A 12,843-nucleotide genomic window follows, 5' to 3' on the forward strand; every position below is an offset into this window, starting at 1 on the left:
CCTGTCCTTTCCATGTGACCTGCTCGTGATAGAGATGACTAGAGCTGACAGGAATCCTAGAATGCCGGCCCTACTGTCTGTCTGCTCTGCCCACTCACCATGTGTGAAATCTTCCTGAGTAGACTGATGGGGAAGGAAGGGGCACATCCAGTAACAGCGACACTGCCTATAACACACTGGCCAAAGGGAACTGAATTCAGCATATGTAAAACTTGGCCTTCGGCTTTTAACATTGTGAAACTTTAATGCTAAAACAAAGCATTGATAAAGTTATTTCAAAAGTGGTTTTTCTCTTAATTCTATTTGACACATAGGCCAAAAAAGCTGACTCTAAAAGGTTACAAGCAATATTGGTGCACCTTTAAAGATACATCTATTTCTTGCTATAAGAGCAAAGAAGAATCCAGTGGCACACCAGCTCACCAGATGAACCTGAGAGGTAAGGAAAGCCTTGGAATGGCCAGAGTTGATGGTGGAATATCCATTAGCTAATCTTCAATAAGCTTCACTTTGCTGGGGGGGGGGGGGGGGGGGATTTTTTTCAGCACTTTCTTTACTCCTTTAGGTACTTTATGTTTAGATATGTATTTTTTTACTTAGTTCTTGTCTTAGACTTGTAGACTACTTCAGTTGATTCTTCACACTGCTCCTTTACTTCGTTTATCTGATGGATGCACTGGTTCAGGTGGTAGAATTTCCTCTCCAAGTTGGGTTGCTTCTTCTGCAGCTGGAGGACACCCTGCTTGCCTCTTGCAGTGACTTCTCTCAGGGCCTTTAGTCATGATTATGGATGAGCCTCTCAATTGTAGCAGTAGTCCCTAAAACCATCTGGCTCACTCCCAGTTTAGATACCACTCCCTCTAGGAAGCTGTCCCCCTGAGGACCGCTCTCCCACAAGCTCACATAGCACTCACTAAAGATGCTCTTCGACTTAGGATGGGGTTACGTCCAGCTATACCCACCGTAAATGGAAAGTGTCGTAAGTCGAAAATGCATTGAATACACCTAACCTACTGAACATTATAGCTCAGCCAAGCCGACCTTAAACATGCTCAGAACACAATATCCAAAAAACGCTGACAGCGCAGGACACTGAGAGCATCGGGTATTTACCCTGTGATCGTGTGACTGGGAGCTGTGGCTCACTGCTGCTGCCCAGCGCCCAGTTACTTTGCATATCACCAACCCGGGAAAAGATCAAAATTCCAAATTTGAAGTACAGTTTCTATTAAATTCATATCACTTTTGCACCATCATAAAGTTGAAAAATCCTAAGTCGAGCCATTGTAAGTTGGGGACCGTTGGTACGGGGACCCTTGACACCCTGCATGCTTGGTAAAGGGGACAGGACATTGGCTTCTCACTGTTCCACACCTTACTGTGCTTCCCTTAGCAGAGGCCAGAAAATGGAAATACACTTTTCAGACTCATTTCCAGTGAGATTTAGATTCTAATCAGATGAATTCATGTGGGACTTGAATTCCCACCTGAGTGAAAGCGTTGGAGAAACAGAAGTAAGAAAGGAGTGGGGTGCTTCGGGGCTCCGGGCAGTGGCAGCCGCCTGGTTCCCCAGTTTCTTGATTGTAATGAAGGTTGCACCTCCCTTGGCAGGCCAGTTAGGAGGTAGTGTTCAGGGAGGAACTCCTTTCAGCCCAGCCCAGCTGCTTTGTGTTATATTTTACATGTCCATTTATTACTATATGTAAAGCAGTGTCTTTCCGGATATCTAAAAATATTTGTATTTGGACAAAAGTACCAAAGAAGAGGGCTGCCTGACTCATTTCACAAAAATGATTCCCAAAATAATTTCACTTAAAATACAGAGGTGCTTTTCCTGATCTATATTCGTAATTTTTCTTAGTACATCATACATTAGGATCTTTTTAGCATATTTCAACAAAAAGCCCAAATCTCTACCTTATTTCTGTTCTGCCCAGTAGTCATCTGAACTGTTACTTTATAGTTGTGTATACACATTGTACAAGAAAGAAAACTTCTATCCTGGGGAGAAGATGGCTATGCTCGTGTATTGGAATCCTGTAATTTTCCTAAAACTTTTAATAAGTCTCACTGCCTTTCTCTCAAGTCACATGAGTTTAACTTTTGGGTTTCTATCATTGTTTGTTACTGAGAACCCATTGTAGCTTTCTTCTTGCTTACCTTCTAAATTGCTCAGGAGCAGCTCAGATTATTCACTCTCGAGTAAGAGACAGATCTGTCTCTGGCCCCTGGCCTTTCTGTCCCTATTCCATCCTTAACCTTCTCCTTGTATGACTTTGTATGACTGGAAGTCACGTCCCAGTACGGGAAGCTCACAAGGTGTCCTCACCCCACCTTGCCCACGTCCTCCCGAAGGAGCGCTCTTCCGCACAGCACACTGGCCTACGAATCAAATGGCCTAGATTCCGCTTTGCCACCAAACAAGCTCTGTGAGTTTGGAAAAACAGCCTATTTGGACCTTAATATCTCCTCTGAGAAATGAGGGTGTTGGTCTAGATGCTCTGTAAGGTGAGATCTAAAATGCAAAGTTCTAAAAAATTCAGTTTAGCAAATATGAATTGAATTCCTGTGCCACAAAAAGCTAGGTACTAGAGACATGGGCAAGAACCAGTTATAGTCCCATCCTGCAAGATGTTGAGGCTATGCTGAGGAGATAAACAACTACAATTCAGGCAGTAAATAGTACTTTACAAAGTAACAGGCCAAAGGAGCAAGAGGTAAGGATGCTGTATTAGCCAGTCTTCAGTGATGGTGGAGAGCATTAGGAGAGACTTCATGGGGGAAATGGTGTCAGAGTTATGATCCAAAAGAGAAAACAGATCCACGGGAAGGAGGAGGAGCATTGATAAAAGAGCATTCCAGGCAGAGACTAGTGTGCAAAAATGCCTGGAGAAAAGCATCAGCAACCACTGGAGTGCTTGTGCTGCTGGAGTGCAGAGTTCAAGGGAGGAGGATGAATACTTCCCTAATAGCTGTTGAATTTGAGTCCTGCTAACATGAGGTAATAGAAGAAGAAGTTGGCAGGAATCAGTGGATAAAAATGTTAAGGAGATTGTGTTCTAAACTGGCAGCAATAAAGTGCCACTGACAGATTATTAACAACAAAATGACAGTATCTATCATACTTATATTGGCTACAGTGTAGGGGAGTAATTTCAGAGCAGGGATAGTGATCCAAATTAAGGTTATCAGTATGGATGGAGAAAGGATATAAATGTAGTAGTTCAATCAGTGGACTAGGTGATTGGCTGGGAGGGGCTCGAGGGGAAGGACTTGTTTCTGGCTTGTACAGTTGGGTGGATAGGGTGATACTGAGATTGGGAATAGACAAGATCTGAGTTGGGGGAGAAAGATGAGTTTGATTTGGGGGTATTTTAAATTTGAGGTGCCTGTGGGATGTCTTTTTGGAGCTAACCTGTAGGCCATTGGATCATGGGAGATCCATGCTATGGATACTGAAATGGTAGCAATCAGCATTAATGGTAAATTTAGCCATTGGAATAGTTGTCTATAATAGCAGACGGCTAAGAACAGAATCCTGCAGGACACTCCTGCAGATGAGAGGAAGGAAGAAGAGCTTACAAAGGAAACAGCATAGGAAGACCATGGAAATGATGAAAGCTAAGATAAAAGTTGTTTCAAAAGAGAATAGTCAGTAGCGTCAAATGCTGCAGAAAAGTAAGAGAAAGATTGCTAAGCCACGTGGAGGTGGTCATTGGCCTTGATTCAGAACAGATTCAGCAGATTTCAGTGTTTTGAGTATGAGAGTCAGAGTACAGTTATTGAGAAGTTAATAGCAAACAGACAGCTTTTTAATGGCCCTTATTTATGACATGGAAGGAGGAAAAAGGACAGTAACAGAAGACAGGTATAAAGAGGAGAGAGGCATTTGGTGGTTTAAGATGGCAGAGACTCAAGGAAATGAACTGCTGATGGAAATGCCACAGTAGAAAGAAACCTAGTATCTGGGAGAGGCAGAGGATCTCTGTGATGGAGCAAGGTTTCTGGGACGGTAGAAAACCCAGCCGCTTGGATAGGAGAGCCTAGGAGGAGAGGGGCCGCCTGCACTGTACGGAAACAAGGGCAGCTAGGGCTATCCAATACGGTGGCAGGAAATGGGGCACTGCACTTCTGGTGGCCTTTCATGTTCTTGGAAAACCAGGAGGTGAGGTTGTCCCGAGAAAGAGAGTTAGGATTGAAGACTGATCCGAATGGGCTGTTTGCATTGAACAGTTCACAGGAATAGTAATTGGGATACAGCGAAGCCCAGCATTTTGCTATGGAAATAGGCAGCCGAGGTGGTCTGGAGTGAATGTTGTTTGGGGTGGGGCCCAGTAAGTGCCACTGTGTCTACACCGTCACCTGCGTCTCTCCCATTTTAGTTTTCTTGGTATTTTAGTTTTCAAAGAGGCTGAATTTGGGGTTTGTGTACTTTAAATCCGCTTGAATAATTAATGGAATTTTGCAAAAGATTATGTATCTTCAAACATCTCTGTGTTTTAACTTTGCAGGTTAACACATTGTCACCCAACTTCCTCATGGTTTCTAATGCTTGCACAGAAGGAGTTAAATGCTGTAGCTATTTATATGTAGTAAATTTTTTTTTTTTTTAAAGTAAATAGAGGGAGACAGTCTGCCAAATTCATGATAGGAGTTGCTTGTGGAGAGAAGAGGATCTCCTTTATCTGAAATGATCTGTTTCTTTTATATAATACTTAAAACATTTATGTGAAGGGAAAAAAATGACATTTTAGTATTTATTCTTTCTGTGTCGTAGATATATAGAGCTTTATTATCTTGTTCTGTGTACTTTCTGTGCCAAAGAGAACTTGCTGCAGTACAAAGAGCAAGGCAACGGAATGCCCTGCTAACAGTTTACGTTTTTCATCATAGAACTTACTGGATGGTCTTAAGACATATTGAGGGTGACAGGAACTAAGTACAAACAACTGGGATACCCGTTAGGGAGCTTTGATATGTACATTGTCTTATTTATCCTTAAAGCATCCTTATGAGGTGGATTTAAGGTCAGGCAGTTTGGGCTTAGAGATGTTAAATGGGTTATAATTATTAAGTGGTAGAGAAAGGTCTGATTGCAGAGCTGTTCTCCACTATAATATACTGCTTGGTACTTTTATGCCAACCTATTATTTATTTAACTGTGTATGTGTTCAATAAATCTTCTGTAAAGCTACCAGCTAACACTTACCAGAGTTGATTACATGGATTTTTGTAACCCATAAATGTATGTATTTCTGAGAACTTGCCCATAAAATGAAATTCTGAATACCAGTTATTTTTGTACTGACTTTCCACGTGTATAAGTGTATGTTACTTTCTATGGCAGATGCACTCCTGAAATACTGTGCATAAAGTTAATCTATTGAGTCATATCTATAAAGAAATTACAGTTTAAAGAAACCATTTTTGTGCGTATGGTCACCCTCTGAATTGAACTATTGGTAAGTGTGAACATTTCAGTGTTCCTACACCCTGGAGTTGTGGAAGGAGGCACATGCCTGGTAGCATGCAGTTCCTGAGAGCCTGTGCTTCCCCTCCCCTGTGCCGGCAGGCTCCTGCCACGGGAGTGGGGGGCACAGCAGTTGGGTTAGGGAGCAGCAGGGCTCTGAAGAGGCTCCCATATGGGACTCTTAACTCAAACTGGCTAATCCCCCTCACACTTTTCTAAGGCATCAAAAAGTCATTTGTTCTAACCATAACACAATTAAATTAGAATTTAATTACAGAAATAAATTTTTAAATCTCTATACATTTAGAAATTTACATCCTAAATAACTTAAGATTCAAAGAACGAATATTAACACAACACATATCAAAACTCGTTGGAGTGCAAGTGGTATATTTTGGTAATATCCTTTTAACAAGATCTTTTCCTTCTCTTCTCAGTCAAGTTTTGTGAATTGTAAGGGCCACAAATTCTGTCTTCTATAATAGATCTGACTTTCCGCTCCACCCCAAACAAAATTATTGGGTATAAAGAATTTATTCTTTGGTTTATAGATTCCATAACAGCAAAATTCTACATGTTACGATGTCTTAAAATGAAGGCTGCCTATATTGGCTTGGGATTTCTTAAAAGTATATTTGACCATTTTAATAATTTTTTTTAATTACAGGATGTGAAGTTACCCCAGATGTAAACATTTCAGGCCAAAAATTTAACATTAAACTCCTGATTCCAGTTGCAGAAGGCATGAATGAAATCTGGCTTCGTTGTGACAATGTAAGTTTTCCAATTAAAAGTAAACCTCAATTTTTTTTTGATTCTTCAGTGAGTTAACTAGTCATCCTTATATGTTATACTCAAAGGACTCATCATGTGATACAGCTCATACCTCAATATTTCTTTCAACAGGAAAAACAATATGCACACTGGATGGCAGCATGCAGACTAGCCTCCAAAGGCAAGACCATGGCAGACAGTTCTTATAACCTAGAAGTTCAGAATATTCTTTCCTTTCTGAAGATGCAGCATTTAAACCCAGATCCTCAGTTAATACCAGAGCAGATCACAACTGATATAAATCCTGAGTGTTTGGTGTCCCCTCGCTATCTAAAAAAGTACAAGAATAAGCAGGTACTTGATTCATTTTACTTAATCTATTTTCTGCTGGTTTGTTTTACAATTTTACATATACTTTAAATTTAGTTTCCCCTCTTCAACAAAACTTTTTAGTTTCAGTTAGTATTAATTTCATATCAGATGGCTAGAATATAAAATCAGAAATCAGTAGCCTTCAGTCAGTTTAAATTGGTTATTTAAAAAAAAAACACCTATCATTTTAATAGGACAAAATGAGGTAAACTAGTTGGGAGCATATTTATTCTAAACAACCTGAGGAAATCACTATTAACAGGATGTTCTTTCAGAGAATTAAATATGGTCTTAATGCTTTGTGTTCCTTACTTCATGCAGTTTTATTCATTTCCCAACACAATCTATAATGACACTTCTTGCTGTTGAAATTGACTCTTCCAGCTTTGGAAATAAATTTTACAAGAGTAGAAATAGTCTACGTTTTAACATTGTCTTTTCTTAATATTAACCTAACCAAGATTTGCATTATGTGACAAAATTTGATAAATTTTCATTGAAATCCACTGCTTTTGTTCACTCTGTTTAGAATTCCTTTTCTGGAAATTAATACCATAAAAGGATTGCTATGTAGGAAAATGGTTCTTGGGTACAACATAAAAGGTTCTTTTCAGGGGAATTTCACTTGGGATAACCCCAGTATTCTCTACACCAAACATCATGCCATAAAAGGAAAAGGCTTCAGTTTGAGAGGTGGGGAGTGAAGAAGACCTTTAAAATAAATATTTTATTTTTATCTAGTTTAATTTTTATCTTTAAGGGCTAATTTAAAAACATTACTTAAAAAGGTCCAGTGAAATACCCAGAACACTTAGTAATTCTTAACTTTAAATATCGTGCTTATCATAGGGGTCTGAAATCAGTTAAGTAGAAGTTAGAAATGTTCAGAAGTTTTAATTACCAAGTATTTCAGTTTCTGAGGTTGTGTAAGCTACATGGAAATTGTTTATCCCACAGTCATACGATGTGGGAGTAGTAAGGAATGGAGGAAATGCTGCCCTGGGGAGCTTTGTGGAATGTAGATTGTAAGTTGAAAAGAGAATCAAATACTAATTTCATTTTTTTATTCTTAGTTATTTTATTTAAAGATTATTTGTAAAGAAACTTTCTGAAAGTAGATTCATTTGTCTTCAAAGACGATGAATAAATTCAAATCTTAGCAATCTTATCATCTCACTATCAGTTATCAGGAAAGAAAGATCTTAAAAGTATAATTGTGAAAGTGGCCAAATGTTGGTTTAGCTGTCAAAGATATGTACTGTTTTCCCAGCAGCCTTTAAAATGATGGTTTTCACTTTAAAAAGTTCTCAGCTAGATTGTCAACTGAACATTCTCTTGAGGACAAAGACAATGAATGTCCAACAGTCTCTAATGGCAGGATGGCAGCATGTGTATGGTCCGTGGTTAAGGATCCTTCTAGCCTTGTCTTCCACTGTGGCATCTTATCAAATGCACATTCTTTTTTAACCCTCCTTTCCCTAACTAGACTTACAAGTTGTTCCCAGAAGGTAGAGACCATGTATTACCCTAACAACTAGTAAGTGCTGATAGGCAGAAGTTTAGTTGCTTCTAATGTGTGTCGAGTGCTATACTCGTCGCTGCACATGGTGCTAATAATTGTTAAACTATAGAATCCAGTGGCACTCAAGAGTCAGGTAGGAAGACGTGACGGCCCTGGCATCATTCATCCCTACCAGGGCATAAGTGCATTGTTTTCCTTTGGGTCTATCAATATAGCTTTTGTTATATTTACTCTATTTTAATTCCCCAAAGCTACATATTAATTAATTAAACTTGCTATGGGTATTTTCACATGAATATGTCTCCCAAACTGGATTTTTACTTTTTAAAGAAAAGAGTTGTTCAATGTTTTATTCATGTTGATCCAAATTGAAATGGACTAATATGTTTATAGCCACCATTCCTAGTGTAGTGTATGGCATCTCTTTTATTTTCCCTTCCAGGAAAAAGGATGCAAAAAACAGATGGTAATTGAGGGGTTTGCTTTTCTTGTGTAAATAAACAGCACGGTCACTGCACTTATTTTGTCTTCAACTTATTTCTGAAAAGCCGTGCATGGATCATATTAGCTGACTCAATCGGAGACAACATGAAAGGCTTTTGAATATTAATTGTGATTTTTGCCACTAAAATAATTAGCCTTACCCTAACCAGTAAGAACTGGTACATAACGGGGGAAAGGGTATTTGCTCTTTTTATTTTCTCCCTACAATTATCTACCCCTAGTTTTAGTAACACTTAACAATCTAAAATAATGTGGAGTGTTTCTCAGGATTCTAAATGGAAAGTAATCACTGCTTCCTCATTTTCATTTTCATGCTTGCATTTACTTTGCTTGGTTTCCACCTAAAGTAATTTTTTGCATGGTTTTTGGCTGGAATTTTGGTTTGCAGGTTACCGCAACTTTTTCTTTGCTTCATTGCCATTTTTTCTGATTGCCTTTTTTTTTCTTTCTGCCTCCTTTTTCTTTCCTCGCATTGCCATCTACAGCCAGGCTATATAAGAGATTTGGTAAGTTCTCCATATTTACCAAAAAAGAAAGAAAATAAATATATTTAAAGCCCTAAGCACAATCTCCCCTCATGGATTAATTTCCTTCCACTCCTGTGGGAGTAGTCATCCCAAAGTGAGTATAATTTAAATTAAAATTCAACTTTTATAATCATTCCTTTAGAAAAATTTAAAAATTATATTATTATTTCTGCTAGAAACTTGTATTCTAGGTACTCATTCTGATTATATGTATCTTGGTGCTAAATTTAAAATATACCATGTATATGAGGATTAGAACATGCCATTTTATAATAGCAGTATCATATGTGTATGCTTGGAATATGTGTCAAAAGTGGCAGTTACGTATTCCTAGTACTTTTTGTTTCTTAGTATATGGACACTAAAATTAAGAATATATCAAAGTTTATTTTGAAAAGTCATTATGTTACTAAAATTCCGACATGTAGCTTCAGATATTTTCTAATTCCAACTCTTGCAACATATGATTTTGGGGTGGGACACCTAATTCAATTTTTTAATCTTTTTGTCTTGATTCTACCATGAAAGAATAATGTCCAATGGTATCGGTGATGTTTAATCATATTTAGATAACAGCAAGAATCTTGGAAGCCCATCAGAATGTAGCTCAGATGAGCCTAATTGAAGCCAAGATGAGATTTATTCAAGCTTGGCAGTCCTTACCAGAATTCGGCATCACACACTTCATTGCAAGGTCAGTGGTTCTACTAAGCACCTAAGTATAAACCTTAATCAGTACCTTTTTACTCAATCTACTTCGTGTAATTAGAAATTAAACATTTAAAGCTACAACTGAGACTCATTAACCTATTTTACAGTAAAATTTAAAGAATGTTGGAATGTAGTCACAGTTAAAGTGCACCTATCTTGAAGAGAAACAGACCAACATGGCCCCCACCCCCAACATGTTTTTAAACTCTTACTTACTATGTTTTTACTACTGTAGGTTCCAAGGAGGCAAAAAAGAAGAACTTATTGGAATTGCATATAACAGATTGATTAGGATGGATGCCAGCACAGGAGACGCAATTAAAACATGGCGTTTCAGTAACATGAAACAGTGGAATGTAAACTGGGAAATCAAAATGGTAAGCTATAACAGTGTTACTTGAATGCTGCTAAAAATTAAGAAAAAGACCTATAAATTCTGAAGATTATTTGTACCATTACTTCTTAAAGTATAAAACAAGGTTGGTTATTCATTTCCCACTTAATTCACCTATTTCGTAACTAGCTCAGTTACTGTAATTCTAAGACATAACGATCCACTTAGAAGATTGCCTTATCTTTTTTAAGATTGTCTTTCTATAATATATAAATTCCTTACACTCACAATAGCAGCTACTGTTTATTAAATGCCTGCTTTGTGCAAGGCATGATACTAGGTGTTTTACATCTGTACCCTATTTCTAAATCTCACCACAGCCTTGGGAGGTAGATGGATTATCCCTCCTTTACAAATGAGGACACTAAAATTTAGATGCCTGAGGGCTGTCATTGTCCAGGACACACACTTAGTAACAGAATCAGGATTCAGACTTAGATGTTTAGGGCTCTGAAGCCTGGCCCATCTACTACCATGTAGAATGCTGCCCCTAGCCATGGAGTGCCTGAAAATCATTTAAAATAAACAGAATCTTTTACTAATAAGTCATTTGTTTTAAGATCACTGGGTTTGTTGTATCAATTCCTATCACTTCATAGAATCTCATATTTCTGAAATATTTAAATATGATACCTAAAGGTTAAATATCTAAAGCTAATATTAAACACAGGAAGTAGGTTTTCTCCCAGGACTTGAAGAGAGACATTCTTATTAATCGAATCACCAGAGGTCATTTGGGAACTTAATGACCTAAACCCCTTGTCTTCCTTTTCAGAACATGAAAACTAAAAAGGATTGGGGGAGAGGCTAGTAATCTTTGCTTACTCTTTTGGACTTGAAGGCATTATTAGTTTAGGATTAAAAAAGAATATTTGAGGATCAGGTATTTTGTGATAGGACAGACCTTAAATATCACAGTAGGTTTGCTTGGACTCGCCCATCTGGAGTTTTACTGGGATTTACGGTTCTTTGTCTCTCTCTGTTCCAGGTCACTGTAGAGTTTGCAGATGAAGTACGATTGTCCTTCATTTGTACTGAAGTAGATTGCAAAGTGGTTCATGAATTCATCGGTGGTTACATATTTCTCTCAACACGTGCAAAAGACCAAAATGAGAGTTTAGATGAAGAGATGTTCTACAAACTCACCAGTGGTTGGGTGTGAATAGAAATACTGTGTAGTGGAAACCCCATGGCCATGACAATATTTAACTTTAAAAGCTGTTGTTTGTTATATGCTGCTTAATAAAGTAAGCTTGAAATTTATCTTTTATCATGAAAACTTTTTTGCCTTACCTGACCAGTTAATATGTGCACTAACAAGCACGACTATTAATCTGCTATCATGATACAGTATATGAACTTGAATATGGCACACATTCCTTAGGGCCATGAATTGAAAACTGAAGTAGTGGGCAAGTCGGGAACAAAACATCACTGATTTAAGCTAGCCAAACTGTAAAGAAACTCAAGCCATCTACTTTAAAGCTATCCAGGGCTTAAACTATATGAAGTCTATTTATCATGTTTAATGCATGTGTTTTAATGTATGTTTAATTTGACCTTGTGTTTTTAAAGATATCCTACTTCTGGTAGCCATTTGAAACATCCCCTCCCCCAAAATAAATCAGGCCTGCAAAAGATGCCTGATATTTAATAATGTCATTGTTTGACCTTGAAGGAGAATGCTGTTAGTCCGTTATGCTTGGTTTGTTTTTGTCCTTGAATAAGCATGTATGTATATTGTCTTGTGTTTTTATTTTTACACCATATTGTATTACAACACTTAGTATTCACCAGCATATTCACTGTCTGCCTAAAATATGCAACTTTTGCATTGCAATATGAAGTAAAGGTCTATGAAGTATGCATCTTTGTGTAACTAATGTACAAACACAAATTTTATAAAATTGTACAGTTTTTTTTTAAACTACTCACAACTAGCAAATGGCTTAGATGTAGCATCTTTACATTAAATGCTTTTAAAAATATAATTGATGTGCAGTTTTAATACCTGCTAAATTAAGAATGACTTCATTATAGTCATGATTTGCCACAGTGTCCTTAACTCAAATGCCTGGACTGGCCACGTTCTAGTCTCTTGCGCTGTTACAATCTGCATTGGTGCTAGTCACAAAATTCCTAGCTCACATAGCCCGAAGGGGTGCCAGGGAGGGTGGATTACCAGTGTTGTTGAATAATCCATGGTTCAAAGACTGTATAAATGCATTTTATTTTAAATAAAAGCAAAATCTTTTATTTAATGCTTCTTTTTGTACTTCTTGTTCTTACGGTTTACATAGAATTAACTTCGTAGAAACAAACTTGTGCCTTTTAAAAATACTTTGCCTACATCTTGTGTGTGAGAACAACTTGCTATAGTATTCTAAAGTGTTACCCGATGGAGATACTTAATCTCTTAAGAGTGTTCCACTTAAATTGAAAACACCTCATTTTTCCTGTTACCTAAGAATGAACTGTATAATATTTAAATGTTAGAAATGTAGGTATAAACAAAAACATGACAAAAAGATGAACAGACATTATTGACTTGGGCAGAATTTGGTTTAAA

General features: G+C 37.6%; 1 protein-coding gene across 7 annotated transcripts in view; it reads left to right on the forward strand.

Annotated features, from left to right (window-relative positions):
- The window catches only part of FERMT2 (FERM domain containing kindlin 2), a 71,800-nt gene extending 59,270 nt beyond the window's left edge, over window positions 1-12,530 (forward strand). For 3 of the 7 annotated variants that reach the window (XM_019725706.2, XM_019725710.2, XM_019725707.2), the window contains 8 exons: window positions 315-439; window positions 6,138-6,244; window positions 6,377-6,598; window positions 8,581-8,604; window positions 9,128-9,148; window positions 9,739-9,863; window positions 10,116-10,257; window positions 11,263-12,530. In XM_019725706.2, coding sequence (XP_019581265.1) covers window positions 315-439; window positions 6,138-6,244; window positions 6,377-6,598; window positions 8,581-8,604; window positions 9,128-9,148; window positions 9,739-9,863; window positions 10,116-10,257; window positions 11,263-11,436 — 940 coding nt within the window. In that variant the 3' untranslated portion in view covers window positions 11,437-12,530. The remainder of the gene's footprint in view (window positions 1-314; window positions 440-6,137; window positions 6,245-6,376; window positions 6,599-8,580; window positions 8,605-9,127; window positions 9,149-9,738; window positions 9,864-10,115; window positions 10,258-11,262) is intronic. The other 4 variants (XM_019725709.2, XM_019725712.2, XM_019725711.2 and 1 more) reach the window with 2 other exon arrangements.
- Window positions 12,531-12,843: the final 313 nt, after the last annotated feature.

This window comes from Rhinolophus sinicus, linkage group LG03 (assembly GCF_036562045.2).
Source record: "Rhinolophus sinicus isolate RSC01 linkage group LG03, ASM3656204v1, whole genome shotgun sequence".
NCBI lineage: Eukaryota > Metazoa > Chordata > Mammalia > Chiroptera > Rhinolophidae > Rhinolophus > Rhinolophus sinicus.